Genomic DNA, 17,011 nt, shown 5'->3' with positions numbered 1-17,011 from the left:
TAGTAATTTTTTTAAAGACAGTTAATGTAACTGTATTAGGTAGTTAGGCACAAGTATTGATGTGCTGAGCTGAACTATATAGTTCTGTAAAGACACAAATATGGCAAATGATGGTGATGTTATCATTACAATTCGCATGCTAATGGTAGGAAAGGAAATTGGTGGAATAATAGGAAAGGTAAAAAGGCATGAAATGTAATATTTTGTATAGAGTTAATATATATGTTAGTTATTTGTATTTTTAATGACTTAAGTTTCCATAAAGTCATTTAAGTCCAATCCAAGTATTTAAAAAAATAACAAGTCAATTTTAAGTCAGGTCATTCATGAAAAAGTAAAACGTTTAATTAATAATAAATTCGTGAACTTGTCTTATGCTATGATTAATCACACTAAAATAATAAAATTCAACCAAATAACAGGCTAATTGTTTTACGAGCAAACCTTACGGTAAATATCCCAATTTAAAAAAAAGATAATTGTAAATACCTATTTTCAACCCAAGTCCTTCGACTTAATTACTTAGGTTCAAGTCAAATGATTTGTCCAAAAGGCTTAGCACTTGAGTCAAGTCATTTTATCAAAAAAAGAGTGACTTAAGTGCATTTAGTCGAGTCATTACAATTACAACACTGGTTATTTTGATTCAATTTGTGTTTTATTTCCTAAATTTAGATTTGCAGCATTTTGTGTGTTGCTAGTATATCTTTGTTGAAAAGTACAAACAGTAGTCAGTAATACACATACTATTTTTACCAAAACTGATATTTTTTCAGGGAGGATCAAATGTAGCCAAATTTCGAGAAGAAAGTGGTGCCAAAATTACAATTTCAACAGCCCAAGCCTCTCCGGAGAGAATCGTTACTGTTAGTGGTGCTCAATCACAAATACACAAAGCTGTTCACATGATAACTGAAAAAATGCACAGTGTGAGTGACACCTAACGTATGGTTTATAATTATAATGTCAAAAAACTTGTATTTAAGATACCATTTACTGTTTTGGAAGCCGTTTTGTGATATGCTTTAAATTGTAATTTTACAGTTTTTTGGTTGATAAGACATTCAGTCATGTTGTTTTTAATAAAATGTTGTCAAAAATTTATATAAATTGCACAAAAATGCTTGGTATGAATGTCATACATATTTTTGTTATAGTTTAAATACCTAAATCCATTATAAGGTAAAAAGCTATTTCATAATTTTCGTAGTATCTGTAAGTTGCATTAACAACTATAATTATCTAGAATAGCAATTTGTCTATAATAAAAATATATCACTAAAATTTTTGTGTATTTATATATTATATATATATATATATTTTTATATTATTTTTGAACTTTTTAAAATTGTAGGATTTGAACTCTGGTCTGTCAAGTGGTGCCACAAACAAGATTCCTGTCACAATTCAACTTATTGTTCCAGCAAGTCAGTGTGGTTCCATTATTGGCAAAGGGGGAAGCAAGATCAAGGAGATTCGTGACGTTAGTAATATTGATTTGTTCAAGTTGGAATGTTATTGATTCCTTCTTTGTTGCACATGTTTAGGACTTTTTATTTCACATGTCAGATTTGATTAAACAAAGAATGTGAAAAGAAGTTAGGAAAAATAAAGTATATGCATATATAGATATATATATATATTATTACGTTTTTTCCACGATAGTCAATATATTGTATTTTATATTTCTATTTAACCTTTTAGTCTTAACAGATTCAAAGCTTAAATTGGATTAACCTTTTGGAAGTGTTAAATAATCCTAAATACAGATTAGCATATGGCAGCTGCCTCCTGTGTATCCAGAAAGTTAATTTAATTAAATTAGTTTCTATTTTTTTATTCTGTCGACTAATAGAGATGTGGTTCAAAATCATTTTGTTATGGCAACCCTCAGTTTTATTTTTTCAAATCTTATGCAACTCTCTAATTCTGCCATGTTGTAAACCAGAGTCAATCAAAATCATATTTAAACAGGATAACATTCACATTTAGGGACAAATTGTTTGAAAATTTGACAAGAATGCCAAGATTTTTACCAGGAGTATGCACAACTACCCAAAGTTTACTTTTTAGCCCCCATTTGTGTCCTTATGATGGTTAAGTAACTCAAACTAAACCATGTGGGTTGATTTATATTTTTTGTAGTTTGTTCTCCCAAATAATTAACTCTAATACCAGACATAATAGTTGAATTTTTTAAGCTAACTAACAATAATAACTTCTTAAAAAATAAACCCAGACAAAACCTTGTTCCAATCAGGTTGGCAACCACTGTTATAGACCAACCTAAACATCAAAGCATTAGTTTACCTTACTATATATATTTGAAAACTAAAACTTATATTTGCAGGCCACAGGTTGTTCCATTCAAGTACAGTCTGATATGCTTCCAAACTCCTCAGAAAGGACAGTGACATTAAGTGGCGCCCCTACGACAATTATCCACTGCATTAATATGCTGTGCGATGTCATGATTCAGGTGACATATATGTTACAAGTGACAACCTCAAACAAATTTGTAGGCTTAATTTTTTATTGGCCTGAAATTGTAGTAGGACACACATGTCACAAGACAGCGGTGAACATGCCAGCTATATATTGGATTCCTGTTAAAACAGCATAGCTCTCATGCATACCAGATTATCTATTACATGGCTATGCAGCTTTTCTAAAATATTTGAAATGGTTTGTAAAAATGATAGTTGGCTTAAAATTCTGCAAAATGAGCTCAACCAATAGAGAAATTATAAAATATTATCTAAATATTTGTATTATGTTTTTTAATTGTTTTCCACTTGTGTCCTGTGGCAACTACAGCAGCCTTAAAAATATGCACACTCATTAAAACTTGGTTTATGTTATGTTCCCTCTATTCTCAATTAATTTATAAAAGGCTGTTCAATTAGTTTTTAATTTTGGTTGTCAATTTCCTGCTTTCTTAAATTTATGTTTTACCAGTTTCCTGCCAAGACGGCTACAGTGCCATACAAACCACATGGAGGTTCCACTGCTCCAATAATTTTCCACGAAGGTCAAGCTTACATGCTACAAAACCAGTATGGCTCTCAAAACCAAGAGGTTGGTGTAAAGCAGGGGTCGGCTACAACCCGTGGGCCGGATCCGGTTATCGCGTCCCTCAAAGTAGTTTAGTACTTTTCATTGGTAGTTATGCTAACAACGTGTGGACTCGAATTTTAAACCAAACAAACGCTTTTTCATAAACATCATTAAACAGGTTTTCTGCGCAAAACAACATCCGGGCCCGCCTGATTCACAGTTGTTTTATAACATTTTAATGACGCAAGTTAAACTTTTGTGCGGCCCGCAAAAGTTTTGTATTGGCCTGCGACTAGAAAAAGGTTGCTGACACCTGGTGTAAAGTGTAAACACACGTAAGTTGAAAGCCATCTGTTTTTATTATTGAGAACTATCCGAACATCCAAAAGTTCACTTGCTATATTTGCTCAAGGTAAAAAAAGTTGTCCAGTCATTCAAAATTGTAATAAAATCTCTCAATAACACACAAAAAATGAATTTTTATTTAGGTACAGCAGCACTTTAAAATTTCCATAAAATCTCTAAATAACACACAAAATATTGAACTTTTATTCAGCTACAGCAGCACTTTAAAATTGTAATTAAATCTTTCAATAAAACTCCCGATAACACAATTTTTTTTTGTTGTTCAAATGTTATGTTAAATTTTTAATTTTTTCAAATGTTGTTGCGGCAGATGCACGGTCGCCAGTCGCGAAGCAGGGAAAGAGGAAATCAAGGTGGCGGCCTCCTCAACTTCGGTGAGCACGGAAGCAACCAGCTTTCGTCCCCAGCCCCTTCTTTGTGTGGCGAGGGACCGAGTGGGGCCGGGTGCGTCGGCGGGGTCACCAACTTTCCCTGTCGCTTGGTCAATTCCAACACTCAGGAGTTGACCGTTGGAAATGATGTAAGATTTTTGTATCATCGAATGTATCGCATTTATTAGAGTTTAGAACGTTTTTCTCACATGTTCAGGCTATTTTTAAGTAAGTGTTTCTGTCCCTACCGATGCAATACATCGTTCAAAAATTTAAATATACGTCTGTTTATGGTTCCTTACCTTTTAAACAATGAAAGCAAACTTTAAAAAAAGATTAGTAGTTTAGATTGTTTTGTCTACCGTTTGTTTTTGTTTTACAGTAACGTTATAAATTTATAGTAAGGAAATTTGTAATAACACAACAACGCACAAAGTAGTGAACATTTGTTTGATTGGTGACACTTTTATACAACAAAGAACAAACAAATAAAATAATTAGCTCACTAATTTATACAGGCCAAAAATGAAATCTGTTTAAATAATTGTCTTATTTTATTTCACTTATTCATAGCACGTAAAAACTCTCAAAACACTCTCTATTAATTCGCAAGCCATGGAAGCAATATTTTAGTCATTTTTTAGTATTGTGTTGGTGGGCGTATGCCTTGTCGGTTTCTCCAAAATTCGTGCTTCGGCTAAGCATGTGCAAATCGAAATGTTTTGCGTTATTTGATCTTTTTGTGAAGATAACAGTGTGCTACTGTAGATCTTCAGAAACCAACCTATTTCCGCAATTCGTTTGTTGCGTTAAGCAAAGAATTGGGCTACAACTCCCACGAAGTACGATTTTGTGCTCATACCATTGGTCGCACTGACAGGCTGACTAGTATATATACATCTCAGCTATTTCAAAAACATGCAACATGCCATCCTATAAATCCTAACTAATCTAAAATGTAATGATATAATTAAATCTAACTATATGTTGGCACTCTTAAATTGTCGCGACCCGTTTTGAGAATTTGTGTTCTCAGTTTAAGAAGAATGTGTAATATTTTTTATACTCTCAGTAAAAATAAGGAAAAAACAGTCAAATTTTTTCATGTATGGACCACAAGGCATTGGGCTGCCCCCGACAGACACATTTCTTGCATTATTAAAAATACTTTGTTTTGTAAGAAAGGCGCAGTTGTTCTGTTTGTAATAGAGATCGACCGATATCACTTTTATTGACCGATACCGATAGCTGTTTTTTTACGTTTTTACCAACCCGTACCTGGTGCCTCGATATAGCTTTTTTTGCTTACCTAAAATACGATCAAAATTTTAACAAATTGAAAATAAAATCCAAATAACATATAAGTTCATCTATATCTATATTTATTAAATTCTTATTTTGCTTTTTAACTTGGCCTGATGACAAACAGAATTTTCTTTTGCCAAAAAAATAGAAAATTTCTTAGTTGTCAGGAAAAACAATATCATATTTTCGATTTTTTTTCGCCTTGCAAACCCTTGCAGTCATGATCCTGTGGAAGCATTAGTTTATTCGGCACTAAGGGCAAATGACCGGCACAAGTTCGCAAAAGGCCTGAAACAACAACAATACATGAATCACATATTACAATATGGACCGAAATATCGGCCGAACTTTACAGATACCAATATATCGGTATTATCTGTAAACCGATACATCGGTTTTCGGGTTGCGACATAAATTAACTATGTACGTGTGTTGTCGGTCAAGATCGTGGGATGCATCATTGGCAAGGGCGGTTCGCGCATCAAAGAAATCCGGATGCTTTCCGGCGCCCAAATCAAGATCGACCAAGGCAAAGACGAAGAACCTCCTATCGCCGACCCAAACGACGACAGTGCCGACTCGGCCGAGCACAGCAGCTTCGACAGAAAAATCCTAATTTATGGAACACCGGAGTCCATCAGCCTGGCAATGTATTTGATTAACTTGAGGTGAGTTTCGGTTACTTTTGGCATGTTTTTTTTCTATTTTTTTTTTATTTGACTAAAAACGTAATGGAACTGAAATGCCGGGACATGTTTTTGTTCTGCAAAGATTTCGTTTTGACTCTACTACCGTGTAAAATAGTATTTTTTACGTTTTCTAACGTTAAATTTTGCAAATTAAAATATGGTATAAATTAGTAAAGATTTTTATGTAGTATAGTTAGACCGTTACAACAATATTTTGCTTATATTTTCAATTTAAGACTATCATTTGACAACGACTGAACACTTTACGTTGAACGATTTTTTTAAATAATGCTTAAATTTGGAAAACTATACATTTTCTTTCTAACTTGGCGATGTGCGTCGGCATTTTACCCTAAAACAGAAGCAAACCTCCGTGTGTTGATGTTATTGCTAGGAGCAAACCCAAACCCGTGTTGTTACCGCTGCCGTTTGCGCGAGATTCCCGGGCGTCTTGCAATTAGTCGCTGACCACTGAAATGCTGAACTGAGGAAATAACGGCAGCTCAAGGCCTGAAAGCAAAGGTAGTATGGTCTCTTCCCCCGCTCCCACCCGAAGACCCAAACCGCCTTGAAATCTTCCACTCCCAAACATGACCTCCAGTGCCCCACTGTGCCTAAACCAATCGCAATCCCACTTTGTACACTGTCAACAAGCCTCATTTACAGCTGACGTTGACCTTTAAATTTACCAAATAACATCTTGGTAATGTTATGCTGTGGACTACTGTTGACCCTTTGCTTCACTTTGGAAAAGAAGCTGGTTGTCAATCATCTCCTGTTTTATCTCGTGTAAAGTGGATTTTCGACACGAAGATGTCCTACAAGGGAAAGAGTCACGATCTACAACGAATGGCTTTTTACCTGGCAAAAAATACCCACCTTGCCCAGTTGCTCCGATTTCTCAACAACCCTACTTTGCTCTGCTCCCCAAAATCACCAAACACCACCCGCTCCTGAAACCTACAGCACTTAAGCCTCAACCCTTGTTGCTCCTAATACAGTATATGTTATTTACGTCCTGTAGTGTAATGAAAGTTTCTAAAAATTTTAGCAGTAATTTTTTAAAGGTTTTACATTCTCGTCAAAAATCTGTGTTTTTTTGTTATTGTCACGGTAATAGCGAGACACAGCAATAAGTTTACATAAGTCCTTACCTAACTGACACGTTACCAACTTGATTTTCCAATACACTTTCGTAAGACTAATATAGGGAAGATCGATAGACTACTGTCAATCGAACTCGTGCAAATGAGGTAAAATTGCGGTTCGAGCAAATTACTGCTTCACGTCTGTTTGTTAGCGGTTTTTCACCGGTCGCTAAGTTTAATCTTGACGAAGTGCAGTTCGTTTTACAACGCAATTCGGTACTTTGATAATAAACTTCTAGAAAAAATCATACGCGCTCTAAATGTAAAATGAAATGAAGTCTAAATATATTCAGTGCAAAAGCGTTTTATTTTTTAACTAGATAGCCTAGTCTTTTCTTCGAAAAATCCGTTGCTTGAATATACACTAATAGTTCAAATAGGCCTTCATGTACCCCCTAAAACTACTACACGTGCCCCCAAGGGGTCCATGGACCCCAGTTTTAGAACCCCTGGTTTAACCTAAACTTTTTGCGCAGCTCGTATTGAAACGCAATTCGGTGCTTCGATAATTGGCGCCTAGAAAAAAAAAACCATACGCATCTCCGTGAAATTGCATTGATAATATACCTTAGCAACCTAAACAATAAACATGTTGCGTTGTTTTTCCTATAGCGTCCAGATGTTTTCGAGCAACGAGCAGGCGCACGCAGCCGCCTCGTCGTCCGCTTTCGAGTCCTTCGTACCTTTTAACCGCAACCCTGGCATGCAGATGATCGGGGGTTCCGGGGGAATTCCCAGCCTTCTTGGGCAGCCCCCCGGTCTGCTGGGATCGGGGGGCAACTTTGGCAGCTCCGGTCTTCTGGGCTCGGCCGCTGGAAATTTCGGCGCCGCCCTGACCTCTGCTCGCAGGTAAGTTACATGTTGGAGTCGAAAATTTAATAATTTCGTAGGGACACATGTGATGCGCTACTTTTAAGCCGTTTGGTAGTCACAATTTTAAAGTAGTCAACTACCGTAGACGATTTTAAAAGCAATTTGAAGCATTATCATCGGAGTTTGCAGCTTAACTTAGCTCTAAATAATTTTGGGGAACGCTTATGAAACTTTGTGTAGTTACCTACCATAGATCTCTCCATCAATTTATGTCAAAGTTAGTATTCAGAGGTGATTTTGGTGTTTTGTTCTACTAAATAAGAAACTATTTAAGTAAATTAATTTGTTCAGAAGTCCTAAAAGTCGGTATTTTTACAACCCCTTCAAAAGGTTTTTGGTAAAATTGACTTTTTTAATTTTTTTGGAGAGTACGATGGAATAAACAATAATGTTAAGTATAGTACGGTCACTGGTTAAAGAATACTTCAGAGGGCTTGCTTTTTGAACTATTTGAAGTAAATTAATTAGTTTAGATTTCCTAAAAGTCGGTGCTTTAACGAACCCCTTTCAACTTTTTATGTAAAATTGACCCAGTTTAGTTGAGTTTTTTTAGAGAGTACGATTGAATTAAATAGGCAATTATTTGAAGCATAGTACTGTCACTGGTTAAAATGCTACTTATTTTTGTACAAAATAAATAAAAACGTATCCACATGTGTCTATATCCCTAGTCTTGCACTGTGGCTGTAAATCGATTTGTTAAACAGCAAAACTCTCGAAATTAGATCGATGGTATCAAGACAGCGCGGAAGTCGCAGTGGCGGGCGATACCGGGCACCTGGTGCCGTCGGCTCCGTCGCGAGCGAGGTGGTCGACTTTGCCGCCGGCGCCGACGACGACTTTGCCGGCGGCAACGGCGGCGAAACTTCGCCCAACGGAAAGGAGAAGCGAAAGGCCAAGCGGGAAAAGTTCCAGCCCTACTAGTAAACCGCGGCGCTTCTTTTATTTTGCGTAATTTTCCGATCGTTTCATGTTGAACGACGCCTGTGTTCCGAATCTCAAAGTTGTTTCGTTTTCCGCTTTTGGTGTCAGCTACTGCGGACGGTCGGTGGCAGCAGGGATTATCTTGCAAAAACGGCAAATTAGCATGTTTACCAGCAGTCGTCGAAAGATAAGTTTTATCCACAAACGCCAAAGTGTATAGGTCGAAAGTGTTCTGTTCGTAAGTTATTATTGGACATTTCTGGTATCTACGTTATATCGCATTTTTTAATTTAAATATTACTAAAAATTAAAATGTAATTATGACACCTTCGGTCGGCGTAAAATCGCGGTGTTTGGGTAAAAACGCCTCTGCTTTTTAATGTCGCGCGTCTCGAAGCTTTGATAAGGCTTAGTAAATGCTTCATTGCGGGAAGTTTAGGACAATTTAAATTTATTGAACTCACTTTCCATTATCTCGCATTTGTATGTTTTCAATTTTTTGAAAGTCGGTCATATTTAAATTACTTATTTTTCGTAAGGCAATCTAAAAATGTGTTTTAGTTGCCCTTCAAATTTACCATATAGGGTTAGGTTGCCCCACCCACAGAAATGTCCAACTGTTTCAAGTTTACGATGGTGCGATTTTAAATAACGAAAGGTGTTTTGAATATTGCCTCGATATTGTTGTACTGTTTCAAATCCAGTTTTTCTATAGTTACGCATTGTAATATTTGCCCCTTAATAAATACACAAGTAGTCAGCTAAACTGTCCAGGTGCTCTACGGAGCAGAATAACGCGATAGACCGATCATCTCGCTACGCAGTTCGGTAAAGCTAAAAGTATCATAAAGCCTACCATTTTTTATTTATTTGTCACTTGTATAAAGCAGGGCTGGGGAGCCGGAGCCGGAGCCCGGAGCTAAGCATTTTCTCTGGAGCCAGAGCCGAAGCCGGAGCCATTGTTATTATTTTTGTGGAGCTGGAGCCGGAGCCGGAGTCATTTTTATTATTTTTGTGGAGCCGGAGCCCTTTTTATTATTTTTGTGGAGCTGGAGCCATTTTTCAATTTGTGGTGCTAAAGCTAAGAAATTATATTTTGTTCCATCTCCAACGTTAGTTAGCCAAAAGCCATTTTTAAAACTTGCCATTGAATAAGTGACTAGTGGCACCGGAGCTGGAGCCGTAGCCAAAGGATATGAGTTTTACTACTCCGGAGCTGGAGCCGGAGCCAAAGGATTGAGATTTACGACTCCGGAGCTGGAGCCGGAGCCAAAGGATTGAGTTTTACGACTCCGGAGCCGGAGCCATTTAATAATTGCCTGATGGCTCCGGAGCTGGAGCCGGAGCTAATGCTATTTTACGGTGGCTCCCCAGCCCTGGTATAAAGTGGGATGTCGGATGTTTTTACATTTTAATCCGATACCCCATATTTAGGGCAAAAAGTTTCCCGATTCGATATCAATCGTCATTGTCAAGCTTAAACAAGCAAAATGATGAAATAAAAACATTCAGAAGTAATCTTGTTTTAATATTCCGCCCAAAACTTTGGTGTCAAGAAGTTTTGGTTACATGGAGTTGTGGCAAATTAAACTTTTAAGATAGAATCAATGCGTTGGATCTAAAATCATGGCTTAAATTCCTGCAGTAATTCAAAATCGGATCGTCACCGATACTTACCTAGTATTAAACGAGCACTTGGTTTTGGGTATCGACTCCGATCGGACATCCCTAGTATAAAATATTTGAAGCAAATTTACTAGCCATATAAGAATGGATGCCTGGATTTTTTCAATGCGGAGAAAAGTCCAGCAGTAGAATCTGACAAACGTCCTGAAATATAATTATAAGTACTAGAACAGTGGTTCTTGACTTTTTTCCCGCACCCCCACAAGGCCGCTACACCCCCCATTGGAAATTATCTTGTGCCCTGCGCCCACCTTAAATATTAAATAAGTATCATACTAAAAGCAATTCGGTATTTTTGGATTACATATCTCTGAAACAACATGGAAATAGAACTGTCGGCCCTCAATCGCGCTAAGCGTGAAAAAATTCGATTAATTGGTTTGAATTGGGTAAACTTTAATATATGAGACTTTGGGCACACAAAAAAAATGCTAGTGCATGCTAATTTTGATAAACATGGTATGAAAGCATTTGGTATTGACTCCACAGTTGTAAGGGTGCACAGAAACCACGTAAAAATATCCCGCGGCGCGCAAATATTAAACAGCGCCTTAATTGTGTTTCAAAAGGTGTGATGACACACAATGCAAGGGCTCTACTAAAAAGAACATTACAAATTCGCGCTAAGCGCAAAAAAATCACAGTTTTGTTGTTAAAGTTTGTGGAGAGGGTGACATGATGCCAATCCCCACGCAAAACTAACTAAAAACACTACAAAATAGCGAGTTTAAAAATATGAATGTTATGCTTTCTTTGTATTTTAAATACGGCACGCTGTTGCAAAAACAGAATTATTGTTAAAATGTCATCAAACCGTTATGTTATACAGTTAGTTTAAATGCGCAACGCAAAGCTCAATAATAGGAGTTCATTTGATGAACACCGCAAAAACATCTCAGGGTACAGAAAAACAGCAACTAAAAAGGCAAACATTTTGCAAACAATCATCAAACCGTTATGTTATACAGTTAGTTTAAATGCGCAACGCAAAGCTCAATAATAGGAGTTCATTTGATGAACACCGCAAAAACATCTCAGGGTACAGAAAAACAGCAACTAAAAAGGCAAACATTTTGCAAAAAACACGTTTAATAAAGTATTTAAAAATCTACATCTGGTTAGTGGCGATAAACTGCTTTTTATCCTTACAGAAAATTTATTTCTTCTGCTTTCATATATAGGAATAGCCCACATCCAATGGTTTAAAAATTGTTTCAGTTAGTTCGAGGCCTAAGGCAAGCCCCCCCCTCAAACTATGTTTTTTCGCCCATTTTACATTTATTTATACCGAGTCGAACCGGAACTTTATGAACCAGTTTGGGTCCAATTTTTCCTGAACCGTTTCAGGTAAAATTGTAAGGAGCCGAACCGAAACTGAACCGAATATTTTGAAAGAATCTGAACCCTAACCGAACCTGTAAACAAAAGTGGTTCACCCCAGCATGACGTCACAACCTCTATTTTACAGAGTTAATTTATGCCATGTTCGAAATTTTATGAAAAATAATGAATAGTGATTACATAAAACGTTAGTTTTTCATTTTCCAGATATTTCAATAACGAGCAGCTTGTTTACGCCGCGTAGCTTTACATTTATTGACCCACATTTTCATCTCCTATTGCATCCGAACCGGAACTTTATAAACCGGTTTTAAAAATAAATTTAGTCGAACTTTTAAAATGCTCGAAACCGAAACCGCAACTGAACCGGATTCCGAAAAAATCCTTGAACCCGAACCGAACCTGAACCGGAAAAGTCAAACAGTTCGACTCCCTGATTTAAACCAAATAGGATATCAGTTACTACTTAATAAGAATTGGGCATAGGAGGAAACAGGGTGTTGTTTAGGTACTTGTATTATGAGGTAACTTTCTAACGCCATCTCTGAAATATTTGTTTCCCCCCACAAACCTGGGTCCGCCCTGATTTGGACACAAAAATTTAGCTAAATGTGGGCTATTTAGGCGTGGTTTCGGCGACTAATTACAGCAGTTTTTAATTCTTTGTTTAGTGATGACACACTTTACATTTTTTTAAAGAAATATTAGGTGAGTTACAGGGCTACAAACGTTTATACTTCACACAAATATACATTGTCGTATAGACTATTTTCTAGCCTTTTATATTTTTAGCATTTGGGTTTCTCTAGCGCTGTAAGCATCGGAATCGCTTTGGTCTTTGAAAAATTGTAGTTTTTGTACGTTAGTGTCAACTTACACCCATGTAATTTAAATTGCTGCCACTCGATAGGATTTGTTCGCCAATTATATGACAGCAATCCGTTTCTTTAGACGACGATAATATATTAAGCAAAATCGCTCTTAGAGCTTCCAACATCTTGAATGCCGAGTTCGCCAGTTTCCAATTCCGAATCATCAGATGTCTGTGAATAATAAATGACATATTTACACATGCCTAAATACACTTACCTCTTAGTGATTTCTTTAACCACTATACTTTAACTATATATATTCACCATAAAATACTTTTATTTATTTAGTTTTTTTAGAGCTGTGGTCGACCACAAGGCTTAGTTAGACAAATGTTTTTTTAAACTTTTTACACTCATTAACATAGTCATAGAGTTGAGTGCAAACGCTTTAAGCATAATGTTTTTTATTGTATGACGAACCATACGGCAACAATTTTGCGTTACGGTATAGTTACCTTTTGGACTAAGCTGTCCATAATTCCCAAGTAGGACGCAACTGTAGGGTTAACGTAATCCAGGCTGTTCATACTCTCCGAAAGCAGATATGCAGCTATAAATAACAAAAAGGAAGTAAAGTAAATTGCACTAGTGGAGCCTTAGCGATAATCAAGGGCAGCTTTTACCAACTTTTTAAGCACCTAGCGAGCAAAGCAAAGCTAGATTTTCCCGCATACCCAAAGTTTTCCAAGTACTTTTACATATCGAATGTATCAAGGTGTCGTGTTTATTTGATAAAAGCTCAAGTCGCCTAACACGCTCAAAATATTTTTTGGCTTTTTTATTTCAATCCTACACACCCTATTGCAAGGAGTTCTTAGAATAGGGTCCGTGAAGTCCAATTTGAAATATTAGTGTTTATTAAAGAAGTAATCATTTTTTTATAAGAATTATATTTGAAATAAAACGTTTTAGCACTGAATGTATTTAGACTACATTTTTTTTATCATCGGCATACTTCTAAAAGGTTTTTTTGTATTGTAACGTAGCCTAGATTTATGAAACAATCAGCATATGTGTGAAGTCTATTTGATTGTGACGTCAATTTACGACATCATTTTTTTAATTTTCTTGCCTACTGTGGTCCACCTAAAGCAAAAAAAATCAGGGGTCCGCGGTACAAAAAGTTTAAGAACCACTGCCCTATTGTGTATACCTGGTAACGGCTACAGCGTACCTTTTAGCAGACCCTCGCTTTTCGAGATGTCATCGTCGACCAGCTTGTCGGCAAGCTTGGGAGAAATACTTTCCTGCTTTAGGTCGTCTGTCAGCAACTTTACAAAGAAACAAATACCCATTTGAAAGTATGAGGCGCTGAGAAAAATGTTCACTTTACCGTGATTAAAATCGTGATAGTTTTTTTTTCTTGCTCTATTGTTTTACGTTTTAATTCGGAAGTGTCCTAGACCAGTGCTTGTCAAGCAGTGTGCACGGTGGTGTACCAAAGTATGCATGGGGTGCACCAGTACGAAAAAGTATACAAGGGTACATCACTAACTTTTAATGAACCATTAATATTTTACATTCAGGATATTAGAAAAAAAGATGTTGGTTACAACTGACGTATAAATGAACCTCTGTATAATAATCGCAAGCAGCCTGCAGCCATAATCGAACTCTCACCTACAGTGTATAAAACTTCAGCAGCTCCGCTAGGTTTAATTGACATGATGGTATTGATAAGCATAACTATTTTTCAAATCGCTTTTAACCTTTATCGTTTAAGTAAACAGGGTGCATGGGGTACAGCAAACCAAAAATGGTTGAAGAGCATTGTCCTAGACTATTTTTTATCATTTAGCCTTGATCAATCTCTTAAAGAAAAGCTTATATAGAAGAGTATTAGGGTTGTAAACCCATATTTTACCAAATCGAATGTGAGTGTAAATTAGTTTTAATATGCTTTTACCAGTTCAAGATTGGTGTCGGTTTCTTTGGGGAGATCGTTGATAAAAGAAGAGGTTGCTTGACGGTCATAACAATCGCTACAAACTCGCCTTGTATCTGTATAAAAATATTTTACTTTTAATATATAAAGAAAACTTTCTGACCGACCTATATCTTGTAAAAGTTTGGCTTTAAGTTTTTCAAGGTTTTAAGAAAAACTTTACCACCAAAGGTAATTTTCATTATGGGTGTCAAAATAAAATCTAAAAACCTAAGATTTTTAACAGAAATTGTTGTTTTAAAAGTTTTAGCATTTAAACGTTGTATTATTGCAATAAATAATAAAAAAATGTTATTGTAGCAAGCAATTATAATCCTAATTGTCACCTTGATAATGCAATATTAATATATATAGTGGTTCGTTTTGTAGGTTAAAACTTTTATACGACAAAAACTCTTGCTGCGCAATGCTGGAATTACTTTGATAGTTATTTTAATCCAGAAATGTTAGGCTTAATGCTTTTGTAAGATTAAAGTGGAGCATTTAAAAGATGTATTTTTCTAAAACATTCACCATTTTTGGTCATACCTGAGTCTGAGGATGCCATTTCTTCTGTTGGTCGTGTTGCATCAAATCGTCTTTCAGTCATATCTATGCTATCAGAACTTTCATTTGACGTCATCTATAAAGTTTATTACAGAGGATTTAAAAAAATTCCAATTGCTATTTACACTGGACGTTTTGTGTAATAAACGAAATTACCACTGTATATTCCCAAAAATCAAGTACCATTTGATCAGACTTTAACAACTAGATTTATTTTAGCTTTAAATTTAGATTGCAATTAGAATTAGAGCATTATATTTTTTCCAAGTTCGATTCGAATTGAATTACATCATTTTTTAGTTTCTTGAATTAGATTATGGAATTGGAATTACCGAATTCTTTAAAAACAATTTTTAAACTAGAAATACATTTAATTATTTACAATCAATTTAATTTAAATCGCAATTTATGCTTATATAAGAATGTGAATGGCAATTGTTATGCGCTAATTTTAAATGTTTTAGCATAGCCTATATGCTTTTTATATTGTAAAAATATTTACAAGTCGTTCATACCAAAGAGTTTCAATTGAAATTATTTGAGAGAGAAAAAATGCTGTTGAACAAACTATAATGTTCGGTAAAATCCGAATTTGCACTAGAATTACTAAACACAAACAATTCACAAACCAGGTCAGAATTTGAATTAGTCGAATTTTACTGTAATTCATTAAATTACAAAACTAGAATTATCTAGATTCTAGATGTTCAACTCTACATAGAATTATAAGGGCCGCTTAAATCCAGGTGAAAGTGCCGTGTTGGCCAATAATGCACTACTGTACTTATATTCAGTTGAATAATCAAATAGGCTAGTTCGAACAAAGGTGAAGGCGAGACTTCGCGGCACCCCGTTATCTTATATAATCTTCACGGCGATAACGATAACGGAACGATGAAAGTTCATATACGCACCTCCAGCAGTTCGGAGCAGGTACGAGCATCATAATGGTCAGCCGCTTCCAAAAACTCCTGCGCTATCCCGACTCCCGTCAAAAGGCCGTCCTCGAACAGCTTTAAAATAAGAAAGGTTACACAGAAAGGACTGTAAGAATGCTAAGTAAGTAAACCACGGCCTAGAATTTTTTTGTTTTGTTAATTTTTTTGAAAAACTCTTAAGCAAGATAGCTCGACTTAATTTGCTGATTGGACCAAAACATTGCGCATATGTTTTGACGCCAGCCGTAGCGGGATTTCGTTTTAAATGGCCCAATGGGACAGATGATATAATATTAATACTTTATTTGCGGCGGCATAGTGTTCGGCAAAAAATTATTCTCATAACATAGCGTACCGGTGATTTGTTTGCGTTAAACACGTGCTTGTGTATAAATGTAACTTAGTAATGGAGGTTGGACATTTTAATGAAAAAAGTGTTTAACCGAACGATGTCAAAATTACTCATCAAAAATTTACAAGATTTGATTTTGGTGGCTGCTGAAATTTTTTTTTAGAAAACTATAATTATCTCATACAAGTTTATGTAACTTCTTTTTCTCTGCTATACATATCAAAGGATGTTAGCTATAGATAGACTCTCGAAGACCTTTGGAGTAAGTTCATCAATAGTTTCTGTACATTAAAACTCCTTAAAGCAAGACTGGTGATACATGTTAAAGTATTTAGATACTATACTATTATGATAATTTGTGAACAACTTGTAAACACTTAGGCCTATGAACATTAATTATAAATTTTAAGTAAAGTATCTATAAACATTTACAGACCCTGGCATAATCGTTTCTTGTTCTAAACTCAAGGGTCAGTTTCTGTAACAACAAATCCTTTATTTACAGTTATATTGACCATAGTTAAAACCAGGGCTGCGGAGTCGGAGTCGGACTTAGGACTCGGGACTCGACGGAGTCGGTTTGTTTGCCGGAGTCGGA

At 35.9% G+C, this 17,011-nt stretch overlaps 2 protein-coding genes across 2 annotated transcripts in view; one reads left to right on the top strand and one right to left on the bottom strand.

Annotated features, from left to right (window-relative positions):
* The first annotated feature begins 17 nt into the window (after positions 1–17).
* Positions 18–10,177, top strand: LOC146145302 (poly(rC)-binding protein 3-like). The gene is made up of 9 exons (XM_083389452.1): positions 18–178; positions 777–929; positions 1,355–1,483; positions 2,351–2,479; positions 2,959–3,078; positions 3,734–3,943; positions 5,544–5,767; positions 7,549–7,785; positions 8,535–10,177. The coding sequence occupies exons 1-9, from the start codon at positions 101–103 to the stop codon at positions 8,731–8,733; spliced, it is 1,479 nt and encodes a 492-aa protein (XP_083245578.1). The 5' UTR covers positions 18–100; the 3' UTR covers positions 8,734–10,177.
* Positions 10,178–10,855: 678 nt separating this feature from the next.
* LOC146145301 (uncharacterized) overlaps positions 10,856–17,011 on the bottom strand; it is a 36,012-nt gene continuing 29,856 nt past the window's right edge. The window contains exons 24-29 of the mRNA XM_083389646.1: positions 16,038–16,136; positions 15,106–15,199; positions 14,539–14,633; positions 13,807–13,903; positions 13,088–13,182; positions 10,856–12,803 (exon numbers count right to left, since the gene is read on the bottom strand). Coding sequence (XP_083245772.1) covers positions 12,726–12,803; positions 13,088–13,182; positions 13,807–13,903; positions 14,539–14,633; positions 15,106–15,199; positions 16,038–16,136 — 558 coding nt within the window. The 3' untranslated portion in view covers positions 10,856–12,725. The remainder of the gene's footprint in view (positions 12,804–13,087; positions 13,183–13,806; positions 13,904–14,538; positions 14,634–15,105; positions 15,200–16,037; positions 16,137–17,011) is intronic.

The sequence above is a fragment of the Ascidiella aspersa genome, chromosome 5 (assembly GCF_963924565.1).
Source record: "Ascidiella aspersa chromosome 5, kaAscAspe10.2, whole genome shotgun sequence".
Classification (NCBI taxonomy): Eukaryota; Metazoa; Chordata; class Ascidiacea; order Phlebobranchia; family Ascidiidae; genus Ascidiella; species Ascidiella aspersa.
Note: the sequence above shows the minus strand (reverse complement) of the source record. Positions and strands in the feature narration are given on the sequence as shown.